Here is a 26,060-nt window from a genome sequence, read left to right on the forward strand (position 1 = left end):
TAAAAAACTGAAAACTGCTAATGATCCATCAATAAAACCCCTGAGTGTCCCTGAAGGAAGTGAAGTCGGCGAACTCCGGAGACAACCGTGCACCGTGTTTATCATGCCATTTTCAACAATAGCCAGGATGGGAATCAGTATAGTTGTTCAGCAACTAATAAACAGATGTGGAAAACACACCATAAACACACTGTAGGGTATTTTACCCAGCCTTGACGGAGATGAGGGGGAGAAGCCGGAAAATGGTAGTGTTCTGGTTGAGTGAAGTATCGTAAGCCAGGCTTAAAGGAGTATCACGTATTTCTTCTATTCCATGGAAACTAAGACAAGAGAGTAGGAAGTAGGAGCAGAGGGAGGAAGGCATGACGCATGTATGTCATGGACAAAGCATGACATACACATGTATGGAAAGGTCACAGAGAACCCTGTCAATCTACACAGGATGAGCCCATAACTACAGCAATATTGCTTGGCATGAAGGCCAGGACTTGTGTGTACGTGCACAGGCATGTGCGTGTGTGAGTGGGTGTGCATGTGAGCAATGAATAGGTATGTGTCAGTACATACATCCACCTTTGTTTTTTGAGACGGTCTCTTCCCTGGTCAAGGCAGACCCCTGTCTCCCCCTTCCCCGAGGCTGCACTGCTATATGCACCAAGCCTGGCTTTTTGACACAGGCTCTGGGGATTGGACTCAGGTTCTGGTCCCTGTGTGGCAGGTGCTTCCTCGACTGTTGCTCTTTATCACAAGGCCAGCGCTTTCTCTGCTGCGTCCCAGCATCTTCACCCTCCAGCTCCTCGGTTTCCTGAACACCCGCCACTCCGTGCGGCTCTCGTCTGCCCTGCTCCCTTCTGTAATAAAGTTTGCTTCTGGTCACACGTGTTTTCCCTCATCTCCCAAGCTAATCCTACCTGCTCTGGGGGAAGTTGCCCTGCCCTGTGCTCCGGATGGAGTCTTAGACTGTTCAGTTTCCCATGTTAACGGTTTGGTCCCATTTGTTACTGCTGAGTAGTGGAGAAACCTCCAGAAGGAGGGGCCTCCGAGCAGGCCCTTGAAGGAAACGCTGGAGCCTGAACCTTTACCCTCACCACTGTCTCCCTTTGAGACTTAGAAGTTGAGCGTGTGCTCATACCGTGCATTGCCATCTAGCCCAACCGTGTGCATCCCAAAGCGATGTATCTGGGGCTACAAGACTACAGCCTCCTGACCCTGAGCCCAAATCTTTTCTCTTTGGTCATTGATGACCTTGGGTCCTTTGATGTGGTGACAGGAAACTGACTAACACATAGAGCAATTACAATTTTAGATCTTCATGGTCACGTGATTCTTTGGGGACCAACATGTGACCTAGGCAAAGTCAGTGGGACATAGGCAATCGGGACATACTGGATAGAGCATGAAACTGAAATGGGGAGGGTGTGAGGTCTGGTTGTCAAGAAGTGAAGTGAGCAGACAATTCCCCAGTGCTGGCTTCACCTTAACACCTGCCGGCAGCCCCATCCTCCCCGCCCCCAGTGTGGGTCCCTGTGGCTTTGTTATTAGCATGCTCCCTGCCACCCAGTGCGTGCTCCTCACCCTTCTCCAGGGAGCCTTCAGTGCCCAAGGCTTCCCCAACCTCACAGAACCCCTCACAGCTGGCTCACCCCTTACAGCACAATGAAGATAAAGTGCAGCAGGCACAGGAAAGGAACCCTAGGTAAGTGAAGTGGAGGGCAGAATGGTGGGTGGCTGCGTTCCCAAACAGCGGAGGTGCTCATTTGTAATGTCTTCATCCCACACGCTGCTACCAGGGCATGGCATATAGCAGATGCTCACAGAGTACTTCAGGGGGGCACATTCATTCATTTTCTCGCGAAGACAAAGCGGCTTAAGGAAGGATGGGTTTGATGGAGACCACCTATCTAAATCCTGCCCTATCAAAAAGCCAAGGCAGTTTCTTTATTAACCAATGAGAGTCCTCCATCAAGGGTTTACTTGGGTTCACAGTTTGAGGTACAGTCCCTCGTAGGGGAAGTCACATGGCACCCACAGTCAGAAGGCAGAGAGAGATGGACCCTGGTGCTCATTGCTACCCTGGTCACAGGATGGTGCCACCCGCAGTCAGGGCAGCCTTCTTACCTCACCTTCCTGCTCAGCCAATCTATGAATTCCACACATGCCTACAAGTTAGATTCTACGTCCTGTCAAACTGAAAATAGCCGGAACGGGATCTCTACTTCCCCTCTTCATTTTCTTTCCCTCCCTCCCTCCCACCCTTCTTCCTTCCTTCTCCTCTTCCTCTACCTCCTTCCCTCTTTCCTCTTATTTTTGATTTTTTTTAACTAAGGTTTTCTTTTGAATGAATGATTGGTGAATGGAGAAATGAACAGGAAGACAATGTCCCACCTAGCTTTTTTCTCTGCACACTTCGTAACCGTGTGCTCCCTGCAACACTCACATGCACACACATGTACACACACCTATGCATTTGAACATACAGTCACATACACATGCACACACATGTGCATGCCCAGTTCCTCCATGTGCCTGACTTACCTTTAGTGTTTTTTTTGTTTTTTTTTTTTTTTTTTTTTTTTTTTTTTTTTGTTCTACGTGTTTCCCGTACCCACCTCTCTCAACGCTGATGTCGTCGGGTCTGTCTGCCTGAGGCCCCAGATTCTTTATGTCTGGAGGGGACTCCAGGCTCCCTCAGTTCTTTATCTGTGGCTGATTTGTCTGAGAACATGGAGGAAGGGTATTAGAATTCCTGAGACCACGCGTGTCAGGCAGACTGATGAGATGCAACCCAAGTTATGGTGACAGGACCAAGGTCTCCCAAGTGCCCGACTTTGTGCCCCAGATGCGCAGATGAGATGGGACACAGTATGCCATGTGAAGGAGTTCAGGGGCCTTGTTACCAGCCTTGGTGACATGTGTGTATCTGTCTAGGACATCCATGTACACGTGTCTGTCCCTGACAGTGTGTTGTGTGGGCCGCGTACAATACATACAGCTGTGGATGTGGATCTACTATGAATGTGTATCTGGTATGTGTCCGCAGGCTTTCTAACTGCTCCCAATTGTCTGTGTGGGTGTGGGTGTGTGCTGATTGTACACATGGGTGTGCACTGATTGTCTGTGTATGTGTGGTTATGCACTGGTTGTTTGTATGCATGGATGTGCACTGATTGTGTAACCATGGATGTGTACTGATTGTGTATGCGTGGGTGTGCACTGGTTGTGTACGAGTGAGTGTGCACTGATTGCCTGTGAACAAGTGGGTGTGCATTCGTTGTCTGTGTATGAGTGGGTGTGCACTTCCTGGGAAAGAGACTGATAGTCAGCAGAGCCCTGACTGGCCGTGGACACTCCTGCTTATGGTTATAGGGACCAGTGCAGCAGCTCACCAGTCCTTACAGCCCAGGCCAAGGCAGAGCCTCTCCTCTCACCCCTACCTACTTCCAAGCCTGAACATTGCTCTGCTCCCTGCTCTGTCTTTACCAGGCCTGCCATGCCTGGCTCCCTGTGGCACCACCCAGCCTTAGCCAACAGTCTCGGGATGCCTCTGTATGCACCTGACCACTAGGCTTGGGGGTGAGGAGAACTCTACTCTCTGTGCTGGCTCAAGGAGAGGGCAGGAGTGACTGCCCACAGCTAAGCTCTGGTCTCTTGGCACTGTGCTGTGAGACTGGAGAGTTCACAACAGTAACTATGTGGGGGAAAGTCTTTTCCCTCCCAGGTGCCCAAAACCACCACAGGAGAGTTGTTTTTACTTTATGTTGTCTTGGCTTTGTGAATTTTTGGAGTGACAAGCTCTTACCAGAAAGTCTAGGCTGCCTCTGAACACGAATCCTCCTGCCTCAGACTCCTGAGTGCTGGGTCCCTTGTGTGTGCCTCCATAGACAGCTGGAAAGGCCTCTCTGGTCTTATTCTATTGTAAGCTGTCTCCAGAGAGAATCCATTTGCTGCTCTTCCCTTGGAGGCCCTGAGGGGAAGGAAGGGACACACGATGGAGCTGGGCCAGAATGACTAGGTGTACCCTTGGGTCTCTTCTGACAGGGTTGTTCCCATCAGTCCTCACGGAGGGGACCCAGAACCACAGGTGCCCCAGGGCTACCCATGCAAGCAGACAGGCATTAAATTCTCCTGCATAGCCAAGATTTCTGGGAGACCCCGCATGTGGAACAGAGTGCCTCTGATCACCTCAGACCTGGCCAGTGATTGTCTTGGTCCTTCACGTAACTTTCTGGGCTCTCGAGGGCCACTCTCTGCAGGGGGAGAGTTTTCTGTGGAGCTGCCCAGGCCACTTGCAACTGAGAGCTTCTGGCCCTGATGCAGGGGACTCGCAGGCCAGACTCCTGTTTCTTGTCCCTCGAATATGTGAAAAGAGAGAAATCACGGCAATGAGGGCCTGGCAAGGTGGCAAAGATTGCCCCCTTCTCCTGCCCACTGAACTGAACACAGGCTGGCTGGATGGGAGCCACTGGTAAGCTCACCGTTATGACTCTCGGTTTTGCACCCCATGTCCCTGACCATCTCCTCTCCCTGTGTTCCCTGCCTTGTGGAAGTGGACAGGTAGGGGCTCTATCAGACTGACTTCATCATTCAAGAAAGGCAGGTCTTGGTGCAGGGTTGCACACTAGCTGGAGACATCTTGCCCCAGCTTGAACCTCTGCATACTGTGCCTACTGTCACAGCAGTGCTCAGGGCAGATAGGCAGGCGGAAAGGATACAGAGCAGCGTTAGGAAAGCCTCTCTGCCTGGGCCCTGCCGTGGCGAGGCTGTCTTTGCTGCCTGGACCCACCTTTTCCAGGATCCTCTGTCTATCTACCGTTGCTCCCCAGCCTGCCCTAATCCCAGTCAGGCCCCGCTACCAGCCAGCACAGCTCTGGTGGCAACACTGAGGAAGTGTGTCTGGCCCTAAGGTTACCAGGATGCTAAGGTCATGCAAGGGCAGGAAATGTTTGACTACAGAGTAAATTTGCCCAAGCTGGAAATCAAGTTTCTACAACATGATGCGTGTTTAGAGATGGCAGGCATAGCTGAATGGACACGTCACCAGACTCTGATGAGCTCAGTCCTTGGTTCTGGGGGTCCTGGGTGCCCTCCGTGAGGACTAACGAAGACAGTCCCGTCAGAGGAGACCCAAGGGTATGGCTAGTCACACTGGCCCAGTCCAGCAGTGCTGTGTCCCTTCCTTCACCCCCATACCTCTCACCAGCTTCCCCCCTCAGGACCTCCAAGGACAAATCCCTGATGGGCTTGAATCTGGACCAGGAGCAGGAAGAGGAAACCAAGACAGTGACAGCAATGGTCTAGCCTAGGTGTACTGGGATGGATAAGCAATATCAGGGAAGCCTAAGGGGCCCAAAGTTGTGTCTGGGATGGGAAGATGGAGGTGGAAAAAGGAGTAGCTGGTACTGGGTTTGCAGGCAACTCTACAACTTTGCCTTAGGGACAGCCCCACTGCAAAAATCTGGTAGAAATGAAGCAACCCAGACGACAGGTGTGTAGAGGTGACAGAGAGCCAAGGAGATGAATGGTGGCAGCCAGAGATGCTCTTTGAAAAGAGTTTCAGATGGCTGTGTGAACCAAGGGTGGGAGCGTCAGGTCTGGTGTGGAAACAGGCAGAGGCTACAGGCCTAGAACGGCAGCAGAGGTGGGTAGAATGTGAGGTTTCTGAGGCACTACAGGGCTTGAGCAGACGGAACTGGGCCTGATCCCTGCGAGGGAGGAGGTGTTTGGTGTCTGCTCCGGGTCGTGGGTGAAGGACAGATCTGAGCAGAGAGGCAGGGGAGTAGGGAAGGAAGCCGGTCACCAGAGCGTGGGATGGACGGCGAGTTCCACACAGCCCGAGCCGAGCATATCCGAGGGGCTGTGGGATCTGACAGGGAGACAGAAGACATGGAGGTGGAGAAAGCCAGCTCAGCGGTGTTCTGGGAGCCACGAGGGGACGATGCAGAGAAGAGAAAGTCAAATGGAACCTCGAGTGGCTCCTGTATCCCATGTGGCCATTCTCCACGCCTGGCTCCAGAGCCCTTAAACTGGCTAGTCCACTTTCAAAAGCACCCACGAGTTTGCTGACATGACCCCACCAACGCAAAGCACCCGATGAGTTTCTTTGAAATTGTTTAAGTTCTAGTTCTTTGTAAACTCTGGGCTAAGAGATACAGACCAGAAAACAAGCCTCAACTTCAACCCTTTGCTTTCTCTTAGCCGGTTTATTAGGAATAATTACACACATGGCTCGACACCATTGAACAACCCCTCCAGGGTGCGGAGAACAGGCACCGAATAGAGCGGGTAGGAGGGTTTGAGGCAGCATTCGCCAGATGCTGCTTACTCGTGCGAGCTCAGTTTGTCCTCCAGGATGAGACACCTGCTGCAGATTGAGATTGAGCTGTCTGTGGGTGCTTTTCCTGAGAGGAGGGTCTGGCGAAAACCCCTGGGGAGACAGCATCTTTCACGGAGCATGACAACCTATAAGATGTCTAGGAGGCAAGACAGCAAAGATCCTAGGGAGTGGCAGGGATGCCACAGAGCCAGGAGGAGGGCTGTTTGGCGCCACTCTGGACTACAGGGTGTGGTCAGGCTCACGAGCTCACTGCATGCGTGGGCTTCAGGCGGTAGCAGAATCGTACCTCATAGCTGGGCTGTGAGGTGCCAAAGCCCCAGCGCCTCGGGTGTAAAGGGGGCACAGGCACATCGGGGTCCACCAGCTTGAAGTCAAAGTACATAACCATTAGTAGGACAAAGATCTTTATCTCGCTGAGGGCAAAGAACCTGCCAGGGCAGATGGAGACGCCTGAGCCCCAAGGCATGCTGTAATGGTGGATCTTCTTGCCTGACTTGTAGAAGTCCACTTTCCGGGTGCCGTCAGGGTTGAGGAAGCGATTGTACTTGAAGACTGTGGGCTCAGGGTGGATGTCGGGGTCCATGTGCACCGAGAGGTAGGGGAAGAGAGCCACCTTATCTCCACGGCGGATCTGGTACTCTTGCCCACTGTCCATCTTTAGGACGTAGTCCTTCTGCACCATCCTAAGGAGGGTGGGGGAGGTGCCCAGCCGCAGGGTCTCCTCTATCACACTGTCCAGCACTGGCATGTTCTTCAGGGCACCCAGTGTTAAGGAAAAGGACTTTCTGCCTTCCAACCTGCCCTCACCCAGGACCCGGGTGGCTTCCTCTTGTACGGCCTTCATGGCGTCCTGATGCTTCAGCAAGAACATGAGGGCCCAGAAACAGGCTGGCCCCGTGTTCCCCTGGGAGGCCCAGAGCATCATGAAGTTGAATTTGTCCTGCATGGATGAATCCATTCCCTGCTCCCTCAAAAACTGAAGCATGCAGCCTAACCAGTTACTTATGCCGTCTTTCTCCAGGTTTTGTTCCACAGAGAGTCTCTGGTGGAAAAGACGCTGGAGTTGGCCCACTTCTACCCACTCCCGGGGCCCCAGGAGGGAGTAGACAAACCTGGGGAAAAGCAAGTCAAACCTGCGGAACTTGGTGAACAGCTCCTCGGACTCAAGCAGATCCTGCGCCTTGTCCTTGGTGCAGCCAAACAGGCTCAGGAAGCCAGCCTTGAACAGGGCGCTATAGCAGAAGCGAAAAAGGCCATCTTCGTGCCAGGAGCTGGCTTCCAGACTCGGGCCTTTGGGCCCCAGCATCACCAAGGACAGACAGTCCAGCATGGCCTTGTTGAGGTCCTCCAAGCCTTGTCCCATCAGATGCTTAGTACTGGCGGAGTGTATGATCCGGTGGTCCCCATCCACGGCCCGGTACCCAAACACCTTCAGCACCAGTTCCTTTGCGAACTCTTTGAAGTCCAGTGTTCTCTGTGTGTCCTTAATGATGGGGCCAAAGGACAGGGGGTCCATGACAAAGGTGATGTACTGGCCTCCGAGCAGCACCGTGAACACATCTCCGTGCTTGGCCCGCATCCCCCTCAAGAATTCGTACATGTTCTTCCGGAAAGCCACGGCATGGCCCAGCCAGGGCACGAGACCCTTGTCCAGAGGTGGCTCCCAGGGTCCGCGGTGCCTGAGCAGCTTGAGCAGACACAGGCAGCCCACGACGACGGTGAGCAGGGCTCCGAGCAGCGGACTACACAGCACCATGGCCAGACTCCAGCTGAGCTCTGCACGCAGTCTCACCTACGCAACACTCGTCAGCTCTCGGGCGCTGGAATTGCTTTATGTGGCCTTCGGAAGTTGGGAAGGCCAAGGTCCATCACCCTTGGACCTTGCTCTGTGCTGTGAAATGTGTGGTAAATAGCTCCTGGTTATCTGGCACCTGGGAGAAGACGGTATTCCAGCCTCACACGTGACACGGCAGAGCCTGGGGCTGATGAGAAAGACTGTGGCCATAGGTTCCGTGTGGCGCTCAGACCCGACATGCTGTCTGCACGGTTGCCTCGAGCCCACCCCGCGGATGCTCACACTCTCGGTCACTCACACACCAGTTTGTTTTCTAGCTCTTCTACTAAATGTATGTGTCTCCTTCATCTTAAACCATTTTTAAGTTTATTTTGTGTGTATGAGAGGTGCATGGTCGACATCGGTATCTTACAATTTTTTTATTTTGTGCATGTGGGGGTAACATGGTTGACATTGGTATTTTCCTCTGCTGTAGCTTCACCTTAGTTTTAAATTTGCCACATTGGCTCTCTCTTTCTTATTTAAATATTACTTTATATTACTTTATTTTTATTCATGTATATGCATGCTTGCCTGTTTATATGTGTGTCTACCACATACATGCCTGGTGCTGGTGGAAGCCAAAAAAAGAAAAAGCATTGGATTTTCTGGAACTGGAATTTCAGATGGTTGTGAGCCAGCATGTGGGTTCTGGGAACAGGACCTGAGTTCTCTGTAAGAGCAGTCGGTGTTCTTAACCTCTGAGCTGCCTTCCCATGTCCAATATTTATTTTTATTGTTTTTAGATTATGTGTGTGTGAGTGCAGGAAGCTAGAAGAACTGGATTGTCTTGAACTGGAGTAACACATGTCTGTGAGCCTGATATGGGTGCTGGGAACTGACTTTGGGTTCTCTGGAAAAGCAGAAAATGCTTTTAACTGATGAGCCACTTCTCCAGCCCCTGTAACTTATATTTTGAGGCGGGATCTCTCCCTGAACTTGGAGCTTGTTGACTGCACTGGCTGGCCACTGAGCTCCCAGGATCCTTCTGTCTCTATCTCTGCATTGCTGGGATCACAGGCATGCACTCATGAGCCCGGCTTGTTACGAAGGTACACAGGCATGCAGAGTGAACAGTCAGTGTGCCCATCCTAGGTGACGCCTGAGGAGAGCCGAAGTCTTTACAGGAACAGAGCAAAGAAGGGGTCTGTCTGCTTGTGCACTCTGTGGGTAATGCATCCCGACTTAGGGGCCAACAAACCCCAAGACCATTTGTCTCTGAACCTGCAACATTACTGTTCTCCACGCCCAGGCAGTTCAACTGGATGTGTGCTTTCTGGTGTATAACAGAATATGTGGCTCTCTGAACTATTCTCTAACTTCCTAACCCATGAACAAGGACTTCGGTTTCTCAGACCATGGGTCCATATGCCGTGTTATCTTCTGCCTTGAGTTCTCCCTAGCAAGGAGCAGGAACCATCACTCTCTGCCTCCAGGAAGCCCTTGGTGATTGCGGTCATAGAACGTACTTAAGACCGTCCCGTTTCCAGGGCTTGAGGTGGAGTCATAGAGTCAAGCACATCAAGCTGAAATGTGTCCTGCACTTTTAACGCATGGAGCACCACTTTGCATCCTTGCCTTCATCCATGTACCCTCTCCTTCCTGGATCAGCCTCTTTTAGCCAGTCAAAAGTGTGTGTGTGTGTGTGTGTGTGTGTGTGGTGTGTGGTGTGTGGAGTGTGTGTGATGTGTTTGTGTTGTGGAGTGTGTGTTGTGTGAGAGATGTGTGTGTGTGTGTGGTGTGTGAAATATGTTGTGATGTGTGTATGGTATGTATATTAGTGTGATGTGTTTGTGTATGTGGTGTGGTGTGTGTGTATGTATATGAAATGTGTTGTGATGTGTGTGGTGTGTATGTGTGTGTAGTGTGGTGTGTGTGATATATATGTGTGTGTGGTGTGTATGTGTGTGTAGTGAGGTGCGGCGGGCTGCATTCCTGCCTGGCTCCCAGCCGCCTGGCTAGTTTATGCCCTGAAATAACAACACACAAACTGTATTCATTTAAACACTGCCTGGTCCATTATATCTAGCCTCTTGGCTAACATCTTGACTAACCCATATTTAATAATGTGTGTAGCACCATGAGTGGTGTCTTACCGGGAAAGATTCAGCATGTCTGACCTGGCAGCTGGCTTCATGGCGACTGCCCCAGAGAGGAGGCAGGGCAATTGCCCGAGGCATCTGCCTCACTCCCAGCATTCTGTTCTGCCTACTCCACCCGCCTATGTTCTAACCTATCAGGCCAAGCAGTTTCTTTATTAATTAACCAATGAAACAGCAGCAGATAGATAGAAACACTCCTACATCATGTGTGTGTAGTGTGATGTGTGTGTGTATGTGTGTATGATGTGTATGTGCATGGGTGCAGTGTATGTGGTGTGTGTGGCTTGTATGTGTGTGTGGCATGTATGTGTGATGTGTATATATGTGTGATGTATATGTGTGTTTGGTGTGTATATGTGTGTGTGATGTGTATGTGCATGGGTGTGGTGTATGTGGTGTGTATTGGTGTGTGATGTATATGTGTGTGGTGTGTATGTGTGTGATGTATATGTGTTTGTGGTGTGTATTGGTGTGTGATATATATGTGTGTGTGGTGTGTATGTGTGTGATGTATGTGTGTGTGGTGTGTATGTGTGTGATGTATGTGTGTGTGGTGTGTATGTGTGTGATGTATGTGTGTGTGGTGTGTATGTGTGTGATGTATGTGTGTGTGGTGTGTATGTGTGTGTATGTGTATTAGGGTTTCTATTACTGTAATAAAACACCATGACTCAAGCAACTTGGGGAGGAAAGAGTTATCTCATCCTCCAGGTCACATTCCATCACTGGGGGAAGCCAGGGCAGGAATCCAGGCAGGAATCGAAGCAGAGGCCATGGAGGAGTGCTGCTTGGTGGCTTGCTCCCCAAGACTTGCTGGGTCTACTTTCTTATTCAACACAGGACCACAACATGGGGTGGCACTGCCCTTGGTGAGATGAACCCTCTCACATATATCATTAAGAAAATGTGCTCCGTCTTACCAATAGGCCAGTCTTGTGGGGCTCTTTCCCAATTGAGGCTCCACTCAACAGATGACTACAGGAGCATCAGGCTGACACAAGCCTGCCAGGACAGGCTCTTATGGAGGGAGACTTGCTGAGAGCTGGGAGGTTAGCCAGTCAGTCTCCACAGCAGTGGAGATATTAGATACAAGTATGTTAAACAATGCAGAGAGCAGACCGTGAAAGGAACCACGACGATCATGTGATTAAGTGGAGGCTGGGGAACAAGACAAGGTCGTACTGCACTCAGAAAGGGGACAGTGCTAACTGGAACCGGGGGGCATTCGGTGCTAACAGTGGAATGAGGAGGGGGGTTCAACTTAAGGTGTCAGTGCAAGAAACACAGCCCCAGCCGCAAGGTGGGAAAGAAATAGCTTATCCTGGAACCAAATGAGTGGCTGTGGTCCTGGAGCACAGATTTAGATCACCTGAAAATAAATGTTTCAGTGCGGTGGTGGGTTTGCAGAGTTCTATAGCAAAGGTCATAAAAAAGTGATCCAAGACACTTTCCAAACACTTGGTGAAAATATTAGGAAGGTAGGTTATTGTAGAGTAGGGACATCTCCGCTATAGGCCTCAGATGCTACCAGACAGCATTTTTAGCTTCTGGGTTGGTGGAGACTATTGCTCTGCTTGTAGACTCCATGAGGACTTATTCAATAGTCACCATTATTCCTGATAGCCTGCGTCACATATACCAGGCAACAGTGAAGCCACTCCCGGACATGAAAAAGCAAAGCTCGGTTCTTCCCTCAGCCCCATCACCTACTTATGAGATGACCAAGGCCAGTCTGTTCAATATTTTGGACCTCATATGTCACAACCAAAGGTTTGTCTTTGCCACACTTGCAAGCAATGAAGTTACGGAGTGGTCAGGGGTCAGGTTGTTCACTCAGTAAGAGACTGGGAGAACTAGGGCATGCTTCTGGGAGGCTTAGGTGATACAGCCTTGCTGGAGGTAATATGTCACTGGGGACAGACTTTGAGTTCACAGCCTCACCCTACTTCTTGCTTACTCTTTAGACTGAAGAAGTGAACACTTAGCTTCCTGTTCCTGCCCCATGCCTGCCTGATGTTGTCAAGTCTCCCTACCCTGACGGAATTCCATCGCTCTGGAACTGTAAGTCAAACTCTTCGTGAGTTGCTTCTGCTTGTAGTGCTTAGTCATAGAAGCCTCACGGATATAATCACCATTCTTTCTTTGATTAAAAAATTATATATAATTTGTGTGTATATATATATATATATATATATATATAGTGTGTGTGTATGTGTATGTGTGTGTGTGTGTCAGGACTTATGGATGTGAGTACAGTGCCCATGTGTTGTGTGAGGAACGGGCTGTGTCCCATTGCCCGGCTAGCTTAACCCCCAAAATAATTACACAGAAATTGTATTAATTAAATTACTGCCTGGCCCATTAGCTCTAGCCTCTTACTGGCTAACTCTCACATCTTGATTAATCCATTTCTATTAATGTGTATTCACCATGAAACTATGGCTTACCGGCATGAGTCTAACCAGCGTCTGTCTCGGGCAGAAGAATCATGGTGTCTGCCACACTTCCCTTCTTCCCAGCATTCTGTTCTGTCTACTCTGCCCACTTAAGGGCTGCCCTATCAAAAGGCCGAGGCAGTCTCTTTATTCAACCAATGAAAGCAACACACAAGCAGAAGAACCTCCTACATTACCCATGGTGGCCAAAAGGGGGCACTGGATGCCCTGGAGCTGGAGTTACAGGTGTATGTGAGCCTCTAAGCATGGGTGCTGGGTACTGAACTCAGTTCTCAGCACGTATTCTTAATCACCGTGACATCTCTCCAGCTTATCATTATTTTTATTTTCAGAAATTATGATGTTCTAGGTATTGCAAAAGTGCTTTACATATATTTACTTATTGAATCCTTGTACTAGTCTATATAGGGATTCTAAAAAGGCGGGAGGTTCAGCACCACAGGTTAAAAGAATTAGGGTGGCTGATTCTCAAGACTGCCTCCTGCTTATTTGTGGGCGTCATCTTTGTGGGGGGACCTGAGAAAGCTGGGTGCTGGTCACATCCTGGCATAGCTGGTCTTTTTGTTCCTGTCCGATGTTTGTGGTATGGAAAGAGACACCAAGAAACAGGTGTCTCTTACACCTGTTTAAGGTATTAGCAGAACAGAGGACAAAGTTAAGTTTAGGAAAAAATTATTAGGACCAGGGAATTGAGAGGGGTATATCTGACCTGTTTAAGATGGATCCTTCAATTTGGCTCCCTGGAACTCACAAGAATTCTCTGGGTTTGTGAAAACAGAAGTTTCAGACTTATACAGTGTATAAACAGTAGCATGTTTATGTCAGAATCACTGTGACAGATGTTTCTGCACAATGAAAAGGATTTTTAAGACCATGGAAGGCAGCATGAGAGAGAAGTTTGATAACTTGTATTTATCCTCACACCTTTATAACTTGTAGGTACACACCTTAATAACTTGTATGTGTATTTTATTGTATTTGTGTTGTTTGGTGAGGTTGTCCTTTTAAACTGACAAAACCTCTCAGCTGTCAAACTGCATCAGAGATCTTTGGGAAAGATAAAATTTTACTTGAGTTACTGATTAAAAACGACAGGGAACTTCCTTGGTTGGCACCTAGAGCTACTCCTCAGGGTTCTCCATGGTCATTGAGGGTCATATTTGCCTTTTGCTGTTTAGCGCAGGGCCTGCCAGGCTTCAGAAGATCCCGTGGGCTAAGAAATCTGTAGGAAGACAAGCCTACCTTGACCTGAGCAGCTAGGCTGTCGATTCCAGCAATTCTGTTCATATCTGGAGATCTTCAGTTTAGATGAAAGCCAGTTTTTCCCAGTGGTCAGTGCTTGGCAGTTGAAGTGAACTGCCGATGGATGTTGTTCTGTGCCCATTTGTCTTTTGTCTTCTTTAGAGGAAATACAGTGTTGCTGCTAGGAGCCAACCTGTCTCTTTTTGTTATGCAAAGTTTTTTGATAATTAAATATTTAAATGTCATATTCCCCAGATCTCTGAGCAGTTGAGGGCTGTTTATCAGGTAAAACTACAGTATAGAATCTGCCTGCAAAGCTGGGTCTGAGTAGAAAAAGACAAGCTCTCCTGAGTAAATTGGAGCATGTAGGTCATGGGAGAAGGTAAAAGGGGAGGGGAGAGAAAAGGAGGGGAGCAGAGAAAAATATATAGCTCAATAAAATCAATTACATAAAAGATTTCTTTCAAATGGGGAGCAAGGATGCATGCCCAGATGGTCGGGGGAGAGGGACAGAGAGGCCACAGGAATCCACACACGGCCATCCACTTCTTCCTCCTCCATCACTATCACAAGGATCTCACTCTTCTAGCAATGGGAATACAGCAACACGTCTGTTCTGTGTATGCTCAGGAAAGCTCCCGAAAAAGGCAGATCTGTAAGGTTTCCATTTGGGGACCAGTCACATATACACCCTCATTCGGGGACCAGTCACGTATATACCCTCATTCGGGGACATGACATGTATACACCCTCATTCGGGGATTGTTCACATATACACCCTCATTCGGGGACTGGTCACATATACACCCTCATTTGGGGACTGGTCACATATACACCCTCATTCGGGGACATGACATGTATACACCCTCATTTGGGGACTGGTCACATATATACCCTCATTCGGGGACCAGTCACGTATATACCCTCATTCGGGGACATGACATGTATACACCCTCATTCGGGGATTGTTCACATATACACCCTCATTCGGGGACTGGTCACATATACACCCTCATTTGGGGACTGGTCACGTATACACCCTCTGCTTTTCCTACACCTAACTCCAGACTTTCAGAGAAAAGCATTAGATACATTGTGTAACACATGTGGGCATAAAGTAATGCCACTGTTGATTAATGTTTACTGGGGACACAGAACAAAGTTCCAGAAACCAGTCAACAGTTTTGAGAGCAGGCCTTTGTAGGTCTCAGGCCTGCTATTACACGCTTTTATGTGGTGGCTGCCCCCTTGTGCAGAGTGCTTCTCAGCGGTCTGTTTGTGGTCCCCTCTCCATCGGTTTGTTCTGTCCACCCCATTCCTGTCAGCCCTCTGCATTTGTTCTTCCTGTCTGGAATGTTCTGTCTCCCTGAATTCCTAATTCCTTTTTACCAGTCAGTTTTCAGTCAAGATTTGTAATCTGCCATTTCAGAAAGATCTTCCTTGACTGTGCCCTATGACCTGTGTTCCCCAGAGGCACTTGATAGCACATTGCTCTATCTTGGTTTATCTTTGTGAAATCAGCCCTCTCTGTTTTTATTACCTCTCACCCCCTCCTGTACACTGATAATTGTCACTCTGAAGAAAAATCCCTATGTGGTGTTTGTTAATCTCTGATGTAACTGTCCTCACTGAAGGACGATTTGCAGAGTCATTACAAGCTGCTGCCAAAGTAAGCTCTTTGTTTGAGTGTTTTGTTTTCCGAGACAGAGTTTCTCTGTGAAACAGCCCTGGTTATCCTGGAACTCCCTCTGTAGACTGGGCTGGCCTGGAACTCAGCAGATATCCACCTGCCTCTGCCTCCCGAGTTCTGGGATCAAAAGCATGCCGACTCTTACGAGAAGCACTGGTTTTTAGGACTGTACCTTCGAGCCCAGCACTGCCTGGCACTAAGCAGGTGTTCTATAAGCATTGGTCAGCGAGGAAATCAACCCAAACCATCTCTAGCTACTGCTGCCAACATTTATGTTTTATAGATAAGAATAGTGGACACTAAAGACGATAACTGTTCCTTCAGGTGTTGACGCAAGCCACACAACACTCACTGTTATGTTATCGTGAAGCACACCAGGAGCACACCATGGCTGAGAGTGGTGGAGCACACCATGGCTGAGAGTGGTGGAGCACACCAGGAGCACACCATGGCTAAGAGTGGTGAAGCACACCAGGAGCACACCATGGCTGAGAGTGGTGGAGCACACCATGGCTGAGAGTGGTGGAGCACACCAGGAGCACACCATGGCTGAGAGTGGTGGAGCACACCAGGAGCACACCATGGCTGAGAGTGGTGGAGCACACCAGGAGCACACCATGGCTGAGAGTGGTGGAGCACACCAGGAGCACACCATGGCTGAGAGTGGTGGAGCACACCAGGAGCACACCATGGCTGAGAGTGGTGGAGCACACCAGGAGCACACCATGGCTGAGAGTGGTGGAGCACACCAGGAGCACACCATGGCTGAGAGTGGTGGAGCACACCAGGAGCACACCATGGCTGAGAGTGGTGGAGCACACCAGGAGCACACCATGGCTGAGAGTGGTGGAGCACACCAGGAGCACACCATGGCTGAGAGTGGTGAAGCACATCAGGAGCACACCATGGCTGAGAGTGGTGGAGCACACCATGGCTGAGAGTGGTGGAGCACACCAGGAGCACACCATGGCTGAGAGTGGTGGAGCACACCAGGAGCACACCATGGCTGAGTGGTGGAACACACCAGGAGCACACCATGGCTGAGAGTGGTGGAGCACACCAGGAGCACACCATGGCTGAGAGTGGTGGAGCACACCAGGAGCACACCATGGCTGAGAGTGGTGGAGCACACCAGGAGCACACCATGGCTGAGAGTGGTGGAGCACACCAGGAGCACACCATGGCTGAGAGTGGTGGAGCACACCAGGAGCACACCATGGCTGAGAGTGGTGAAGCACACCAGGAGCACACCATGGCTGAGAGTGGTGGAGCACACCATGGCTGAGAGTGGTGGAGCACACCATGGCTGAGAGTGGTGGAGCACACCAGGAGCACACCATGGCTGAGTGGTGGAACACACCAGGAGCACACCATGGCTGAGTGGTGGAACACACCAGGAGCACACCATGGCTAAGAATCGTGGAGCATACCAGGTGGAGAACTCAGCATTAAAAATAATTCTTCAGAGAATGATTGACAACTGACCAAGAAAATAAGTACATTTTCTCATGAGCACTGAGTGAACTACATGCTTGAGTCTGAGCAGGGTTACCTCCCAGGTCAAAAGGAACATGTTTGGTCATCGGCAGTGCTGTTTGCAGCCTTGGTGGTCAGAGAAGTTTCTTTGTGTAGTTGGCATGGTTGACTCATAACTGATCCAAGCACAGAGATTTAAGTGAGTGCTGAGTCTCAACTTGAAATGGGACGGCTCTATCAGCACCCACTTCCCCAGGGCTCAGGGAACATCCACAGAAGAGAATACAGAAAGAGTGTAAGAGCCAGAGGATGGGACGAGGGCTGTGAAGGGCTGTCTTCTGGAAGGCACGGCTGGCCGTCACATCCAGGAACTCATGACGGCTGTTGTTATCTGTACAAGATCAAGCTGTCAATGTGTCCGTGGATGGATGGGGTGGCGGGGCTCATGAGACTACATCCTAGCTAAGGAGCTGTTGGCAGTTGATAGCTTCAGGTATTCCCTGGGGTTGCGCATGCTCCCACGGATGGCACCACACCAGTGTACAAGCAGGTAACACTAATTGAACCCAGTGGATCAGCCAGATTACTCAACAAGTAAAGGTCTTCGCTGCCAAGCTTGAAGAACTGGGTTCAGTCCCCATTAGAAGAAAACTAATTTCTGAAAAATGTTCTCTGATCTCCAAACATGCATTGCTGTGGCAACGCTGCCTCCAGAGTGAACAAACATCAAGAGGAGAGATCATGAAGGCATGGGCCTCAAGGGAAGTAAGGGCTATACTCGGGATACATTGGGTGCATGTGTGCAATTATAAAATGATAGGTAAGATATTAATTTTAAAAGGAAAAGGAATAGGGTTGGAAAGTATTTATGGAAGATGAGTATTTTAGTTGGACCTCTGAGGACCCATGAGGGCAGGCAGTGGAAGGGGAGATGTTGCTGTCAGGGAACAATTTGAAAGAAGGCACTAAAAGAGTCACTGAGGTGCAGAGGAAATCCTGGCCTGTCTGTGTAGCAGGCCACCTCTGGACTGAAGCCTGGACTTCACTGGGCGTCTGGATGTCCCATCTGGGAATCTGGGCTCTAGTTCCCTCTCACAGCAAGCCCTCAAGGGAGCATTGATGACCTTAACAGCCTCAGAGGAAGACCCCTCCATACAGAGACTCGATTTGCATCTATTGGCTGTGTCAACCACCTATCTTCTCCGGGATTGCTGTGCTCTGGCAGAACAGCTGGGAAGGAGACTTGGTGACAGTGTTGGAGTGTCTGGGACTCTGGAGGAACACGGAGCTCATCTGACAGGGAGACGTGCCAGTTTGGGGAGGTCACTGTGGCAGCCATGCCTTACCTCCAGGAACAGGACAAAGCAGAACCGTCAGTGACAGAGGGGAGAGAGGGAGGAAAGGAGATTGGGTTTTGCATCTCCTGAAAGAACAGGCCCAGGTGAGTGCACACTGCACATGAACAAAGCTGTCTGGGCTATTTTAAGAGCATGTAAGACAGCAGGTCCCACAGGAACACAGTGGACGTTGGTATTGTGGGAGCACAAGGCATCCCCCCCCCCCAACCTGGACAGTGGTTTCAGTGGCTACTCCAACACTCCGGACATTCCCAAGGCACAGTGCTAGCCAACAACAGCCCACGTTGGCTCCTGTCTTTTTCGTGGCAGTGTCTGCCCAGCTCCATGACAGGCATGTGACATGTGTCTGGCCTGCTTGCTGGGCCCAGACTGCACAATAAGGACCTTGTCCTCCAAGTATTGGAGTTCCGTGCTGTTGTGCTCGTGGCTGCCACAGGTCAGAAAGATGCAGGCCCGGAGGCTGCGTGCCATGATTTCCTGCTGACTGAAGCAGTTTCTGGAGTATAGAACCCTGCTTTGCGCCAGAGAGCAACGGTGGCACAGACGGGTAGAAGGGCACCGTATCCAAGGTGGGATTCCTGCTCTACATGCGCCTAGACTGTAAATAAATGAAAAATGTCGAACTCTGAGACAAGACCGTCTCAGAGATCTCAGAGATGCAAAGAGCTGCCGGGAAACGTGAGCCGAAGTGTTGGCTGCGGCAGGATTGCAAGAGAAACCAGTGAGAGGAAAAGGGTTTGTTTCCACGGATAGCTTCCGTTATTGTTGGTTCTTTAGCTTTGACCCTAAGAGAAGGTAGAATATGATTCAAGCCACCTTCTTTATTGGCAGCCAGGAAGCAAAAAGAAGGGACTGCTGACAAGATTTGCTTTTTTAGGGCACACCTCCAGGGGTCACACCTCCAGGGGTCATACCTCCAGGGGTCACACCTCCAGGGGTCACACCTCCAGGGGTCTCACCTCCAGGGGCCACACCTCCAGGGGCCTACACCTTCCACTCCTTTTCCACTACCTCCCAATAACATTGCCCAATTACAAATCCATTGATGAATAGATCAATCCATTGGTGATTCATTTCAACTGCCAAGTGCTGAACACTGGGGAAAACTGCCTTTCATCTAAACTGAAGATCTCCAGACGTGGACAGAATCACTGGAATTGACAGCCTAGCTGCTCAGGTTAAGGTAGGCTTGTCTTCCTACAGATTTCTTAGCCCACAGGATCTTCTGAAGCCTGGCAGGCCCTGTGCTAAACAGCAAAAGGCAAATACGACCTTCAGTGACCATGGAGGACCGCGAAGAGTAGCTCTAGGTGCCAACCATGGAAGTTCCCTGTCATTTTTAATCAGTAACTCAAGTAAAATTTTATTATTCTCAAAGATCTCTGATGCAGTTTGACAGCTGAGAGGTTTTGTCAGTTTAAAAGGACAACCTCACCAAACAACACAAATACAATAAAATACACATACAAGTTATTAAGGTGTGTACCTGCAAGTTATAAAGGTGTGAGGATAAATACAAGTTATCAAACTTCTCTCTCATGCTGCCTTCCATAGTCTTAAAAATACTTTTCATTGTGCAGAAACATCTGTCACAGTGATTCTGACATAAACATGCTACTGTTTATACACTGTATAAGTCTGAAACTTCTGTTTTCACAAACCCAGAGAATTCTTGTGAGTTCCAGGGAGCCAAATTGAAGGATCCACCTTAAACAGATCAGATACATCCCCCTCAATTCCCTGGTCCTAATTTTTTTCCCTAAACTTAACTTTGTCCTCTGTTCTGCCAATACCTTAAACAGGTATAAAAGAAACCAGACATTTCCATACCACAAACACCGGACAGGAACTAAGAGGCCAGCTATGCCAGGGTGTGACCAGCACCCTGCCTTCTCAGTCCTCCCCCAAAGACGACACCCACAAATAAGCAGGAAGTAGTCTTGAGAATTCGCCACCTTAATTCCTTTAACCTGTGGTGCCTAACCTCCTGCCTTTTTATAAAAAAGAGATGGGAGTGTAATGTTCTGTCTCTTTAAGAGAGAAGCCACGCCCACTCCTTCCCCCATCTGCTGACACAGGCTGATCTTCAGCTTCCAGCCTGGGTTCCCTCTCTTTGTCTGTCTGTCTCTCTCTCTCTCTCTCTCTCTCTCTCTCTCTCTCTCTCTCTCTCTCTCTTTCTCTCTCTCTCTCTCTTTTTCCCCTCCCTTTCTCTGCTCTTCTCCTTCTTCCCCTTCCCTTCCATAACCCACTTAATAAATATCCAACCTTACTCTTAATAAATATCCATGTCTCTGTCACCCTGCTGCGTGTCTCCCTGCCGAGGACCAGCCGCAGCTCGGGGACCTGGGACTGGCTACTCTCAGGTCCTGCTGCCTGCTGCCACATGGCCTGCTGCCTGCCGCTGCCGGGGATCCTGCAACATTTTTAATTTTTCCATTACACTCACTGACTCTCATCTACCCTCCACATGCCCGCAGTGACACATACACATACAGATATGGGTAAATGTAGCAAAGCTGCAGGAAGAAGGAAAGGTTTGTGAAAATGAAGCCTCAAAGCCTGCCTCTGGTGACACACCTCCTCTAATAAGGCCATATCTGACCCTTCCTAAACAGTTCTATTACCTGGGGACCAAGCATTCAAACAGATGAGCCAATGAGAGCCATCCTCATTCGAACCACCACAGATGGTCTTCTCTGACATCCCCAAAGTACCTCCTGCCTACATGCAATGTGTACTTATGGGGAGGAGTGGGCAAAGCAACAGCGGCCAGAGACCTGACCACATGCCACCTCTACCCCAGCCCTCCATCTTATCCCCAGCAAGCCAGGATACTGTGACAGAAGAGCAGAAAGATAGCCAGAAAGTGGGAGACTTGTGGTGTGTTTTGCTAAGCGGACCGAGACGCTTGCAGATCACTATGGTGACCACCAGCTGAGGTGGCAACTCCAAAAGTATTGCGCACGGCCCACCTGTCAGAGGAGGAAGCCATTCCGGGAAGTACTAGGGCTGCAGGTGTGGCTCATAGTCTCAGTGGGAGACTATGTGTTTAGTAGGCCGAGTTCAGTTCCCTCCAACCGACCCACACACACTCATGCACACGAATAAAGGGCCTACTGACCTAGTTAGGCGTGAGACCGAGTGTATGGCGCACGGAAGACATAGGAAGTTCAGAGGGCAGGTGGAACCCTTGGCAGAGACTGGCCACCCTGGTTATGGGGCTGTGGAGGTGAGAAACGGCCTTGGTTAAGTGGAAAACACCAGGACCGGCAAGAAGGCTCAGTGGGTAATTCCTGGATCTCATAGTAGGAAGAGCAAACTCTCAAAATTGTCCTCTAACCTTCAAACACACACACACTGAAAAGGAAGAGCACATCTTTGGGCCCAGGGAGTCAGGTAGAGGTAGAGACCATTAATTCTCAGTGGCCACACATCATTTTATATCCTCCACAATTCTCTAAACAGCTACTGGTTCCAGAGAGGGACAGCCTCGGTGAGAAGCCACAGGACAGATTTGGCTCTGAATGTTGACGTGTGACAGATGATGCTGATGTTTTCATAGTGTCAGAAGTACGGTAGTTCAGGGTCACAAAGATAGAGGCCACCTATCTAGGGCTTCTATTGCTGTGATAAAGAACCATGGCCAGAAGCAACTTGGGGGCTGGGGGGGGGGGCTTATTTCATCTTACAGCTCCATGTCACGGACTATCACCGAAGGAAGTTAGGGCAGAAGCTCCAGCCGAGCAGGGACAGAAGCAGTGGCCATGGAGGGGTCTGGCTTGCTCCCCATGGCTCGCTCGTCCTGACCAGGGGTGGCGCAGTCCACAGTGGGCTGGGTCTGCTCACATCAATCACTAACCAAGACGATGCCTACCAGGCCCTACCCCAGGCCAGTTTGATGGAGGTCTTGTCTCAAGTGAGACTCCTCCTTCCCATGTGGATCTAGGTTGTGTCAAGGTGACTGAAACCAAACCAATGCAAAACAATGGGGCATCATCTCATGTCTGTTCGCTTTGACTCTGTTCTTTGGCTTTGTGAACCAATATTATGTTTCAGTTTGAAGCTTACTTAGTTTTGACCAGACACAAAGTCATCATAGCAAGAGAGAGATTATTCGGTGGGCACTCAGTGAAGAGCAAACTTCCTTCTGCTCCCTTCTCTCCGTTCTTCTCAGGTATTCACCATTACCTACGTTGCATCTTTCTGGAATGTTCCTTCACGTAAGCCTGTCTCGCTGAAAGCCTTATGTGATGTAGGAGACACTGAAGAAATACCCAGGAGTGGTATTTTAGAAACCTCAATAGTGACTGCTTTTAATTTGCCCACTGTCCCTAACAGGGGCCACTTGCAGGTGATCCCAACTGTAGGAATCCCAGTGCTTTTCTTTCCCTGGCTGGTTTCAGGGTCAGGGCGTGTTTCTTTGGCTGGCCCTTTTACCCTACACACACCTTCCTGCCGCCCGGCTACACCCTGCTTCCTTGAGGTCTCCGCTTGTGACACCGTCGATGGCAATCTCTCCTCTTCACAACCACAGCCTTCATCTTTCCCTCTCTGCTCGTCATCTTAAATCTGGATATGGCCAGCACCCAGCCATTTACAAAGGCAATGAAAGGGTGCTCTCGGCATTGTGGGAACTCCTCACCCCCTGGTCCCCTGCCCGATAGATACCACACATGGTCACACTTCCCCAGCCATTCCCTACAGGCCCTGCCCTCCTTTCCCCACTGGCTCCTGCTATGCCCTTACTTTATTTGAACAAGGCAACTTAGTCTACCCCACGACCACATCTGTGGACTGGACACCATTCAAGGTTAAACTCCAGGGACACGAGGGCCCCTAATTCCTTCTACTACTCGCCCCTCAACTCAGCTATCCTATCCAGAGAATATTTAGTCTTGAGAGCACAGTCCAAGAAAACTGAGCTGTGATCCCCTGGCCTTTCCAGACCTTCACACTCTTTAGACTCCTGTTTCAACTGCTCAGGAGTTTTCCTCTGCAGAACACCAGCTTGTGTTGATCTCCCAGGAGGTTGCTCTCCTGTCTGCCCCCTTTGTTTTCCCATTCACAGACACCGAAATCCTCCCCAACAACCAGACAGCAGTGATCTCTTTTGCCTCAATTCTCTCCTCAGCCCCAATCTCTTCCCACCAACGCCCCTCCTTGTGCCCTAAGCATCTCCTCTGTTCTGAGGTTTGCTTCCAAAATCCCAGATGGAATAGCCACCATTATCACAAACAGAGACTCCCCTGAAGGTGTCATTCTAAAAACCACAGAGCCCAGGACCGCGCTACCCTGGCCGGCTCCCTTCCTGGGACCGCTTCTATTTATTCATTATTTCCCTATTATTAACCTTTGTACCCTGTCTTTAAAAAATACATTTATTTGGCTGGGCGGTGGTGGTACACACATTTCCGAGCACTCGGGAGGCAGAGGCAGGTGAATCTCCGTGAGTTCAAGGCCAGCCTGGTCTACAGAGTGAGTTCCAGGACAGCCAGGACTACACAGAGAAACCCTGTCTCAAAAAACAAAAACAAACAAGTCTTGCTTAGGAGTACCAAAAGTGAGAGAAGGTGGTGCCTGCACAGTTTTTTTTTGAAATCTAATTTAGATAGGCCTTCCCAGGTGAGGACTCACCTTGCGCCTGTGGCCACTCTGGCATCTCAGACTTCTGCTCAACTTTTCTTTGTTAGATTAGAGAAGAGAAGAACAAGTTCTGCTTAAGAAAAGCACCTGTTGGGGCGGAGAGGTCCTAGTAAGAACCAGAGCCCCTGCCCTTCTTACAGACCCGTGTTTGTGAGGCCAGGAAAGAGGAAATGAGGGAAGCTCTAGGGAGGAGAAAACTGTGGTTAGCCGCTGTTGCCAGGGTTGCTAGGGAAGTTGACCTTGCAGTGGGACCACCCTGTGCCACCCTGGGTGTTTTAGTAGGCAGGTGGTGGTGACAGTCATGTTTGGAGAAGGCAGATGCTGTAGATGTCCCTGATCAAAGGGTTCAGTCTCTATGAGACAAAGGGGTTAGGTAGTTCAGATTTTATTTTTATTCTATGAGTGTGGGTGTTTTACCTATGTGCACAGTGTGCCCATGGAGGCCAGAGGAGGATGTTGGATCTTTGGAATGGAGTTGCAAATGATGGTTAGGTATCGTGTGGGTGCTGGGAACCAAAGCTCAGTCCTCTGAAAAAGCAGCGAGCGCTGGGCACTGCTGAGCTATTTCTCCAGCCCTGGGTGGTTTAAAGCACAGGGTGCAGATGCTGGAGAGAGGACGTAGGCTGCTCTTCAGAGGACCAGAGTTCAGTTTCCAGAGCCCATGTTAGGTGGCTCACAACCATTGATGATTCCAGTGCCCTCTTCTAGCCTCCTGGAGCATCATTCACAAATGTGTATACACATGCAGATGCACTCACGTGCACAGATGAAAATAAATGTATTTTTTTTTTATTTTTTATTTTTTTTGGTTTTTCGAGACAGGGTTTCTCTGTGGCTTTGGAGCCTGTCCTGGAACTAGCTCTTGTAGACCAGGCTGGCCTCGAACTCAGAGATCCACCTGCCTCTGCCTCCCAAGTGCTGGGATTAAAGGGGTGCAACCCCAACTCTCCTCACCCCAGCCCTAAGCAAGACTTTTTGCACCACCTTTTTGATGCGAAAGGTCTTCCTGGCATCAGTAGGAAAACCTAGCTCACTTCTGGACTTTTGTTCAACCTGCCCCTCGAGGCCTCGTGGAAGGCATTGATACTTTCAAAATGAGTCCGGCCTCGTGCAGATCTGCATTCCTGATCCCTCCGCCAGGTCTGGAAAAGAGGGAAACGGCCTTGCGAGGGTGGGCAAGCTCTGTAGAGCTGGAAGACGCCAGAGTCTCCACGAGGATGACGAGCCAGGCTTAAGCTCCGAGGTCCAGGGGATTAAGGATGCTTTCTCCCGCCTCCCGGGTCCTCCGGCTGCCTAGAGAGACCAGCAGGTGATTGGCCGGGCGGCTTGATGTCGCATTTCCGGGCTCCATCTTTAAAACCCAAGGGTGCAGCTGGGGGAGATCAGTCCGTGTGGTGTCGTCCACGTCCACGTGCTCAGGGTGGCGGCCTAAACCTCGGTAGGTTGGGGGGTGGAGTAGGTGGGGAGAGGCCGCCATGCGGGGAGAGGCTGTCATGGAGGGGAGAGGCCGCCATTGGGGGGAGAGGCCGCCCTGAGGGCGTAGTGGAGAGGCCTGGGGGGGAGGACAGCTGAGGTGCAGGCAGGAAGAGGCCACTGCAGGTCCCAGGGGCGATTGCTCTCCTTGAAAGCCCTAGCAGAATGGAGAAGCAGGCGGACCTGAGGTGCAGAATGAGGCTGGTGGGGGACTCGGGTTGTCACCCATTACTGTCCTGTGGAACCCGGGTGCTGCTGATCGGCCTCTGGGTGACTTTAAACACACTTTGAGTCCTTTGAGTGGTCCCTGGAAATTAATTTGTGACAACTTCATTTGCCTGGCATGATGTACATCTAATCAAAACAGAGTTGCCAAAAATTTGAGAGTTCTGTAAGGATGAGCCACGCACTTGGCTCCAGCTCCAGGGATGCAGCTGGTCTGTTGCCATTCA

At 50.1% G+C, this 26,060-nt stretch overlaps 2 protein-coding genes and 1 long non-coding RNA gene across 15 annotated transcripts in view; 1 reads left to right on the top strand and 2 right to left on the bottom strand.

The window, feature by feature from the left end:
• The window catches only part of LOC119810742, a 24,435-nt gene extending 11,663 nt beyond the window's left edge, over nucleotides 1–12,772 (bottom strand). Inside the window, exons 1-2 of the long non-coding RNA XR_005284791.1 lie at nucleotides 12,718–12,772; nucleotides 2,610–4,350 (exon numbers count right to left, since the gene is read on the bottom strand). This is a non-coding gene — a long non-coding RNA (uncharacterized LOC119810742). The remainder of the gene's footprint in view (nucleotides 1–2,609; nucleotides 4,351–12,717) is intronic.
• Nucleotides 6,173–8,225, bottom strand: LOC119810738 (7-alpha-hydroxycholest-4-en-3-one 12-alpha-hydroxylase). Its single transcript, XM_038324355.1, has one exon. The coding sequence runs from the start codon at nucleotides 8,088–8,090 to the stop codon at nucleotides 6,573–6,575; it is 1,518 nt and encodes a 505-aa protein (XP_038180283.1). The 5' UTR covers nucleotides 8,091–8,225; the 3' UTR covers nucleotides 6,173–6,572.
• Krbox1 (KRAB box domain containing 1) overlaps nucleotides 8,199–26,060 on the top strand; it is a 23,649-nt gene continuing 5,787 nt past the window's right edge. For 2 of the 13 annotated variants that reach the window (XR_005284785.1, XM_042054808.1), the window contains exons 1-2: nucleotides 12,066–12,149; nucleotides 12,235–12,331. Coding sequence is in view for 10 of the 13 variants with exons in the window: in XM_042054808.1 (XP_041910742.1) it covers nucleotides 12,284–12,331 (48 nt within the window). In the remaining 3 variants the exon portion in view is untranslated. The other 11 variants (XR_005284782.1, XR_005284783.1, XM_038324359.1 and 8 more) reach the window with 10 other exon arrangements.

Source organism: Arvicola amphibius, chromosome 3 (assembly GCF_903992535.2).
Source record: "Arvicola amphibius chromosome 3, mArvAmp1.2, whole genome shotgun sequence".
NCBI lineage: Eukaryota > Metazoa > Chordata > Mammalia > Rodentia > Cricetidae > Arvicola > Arvicola amphibius.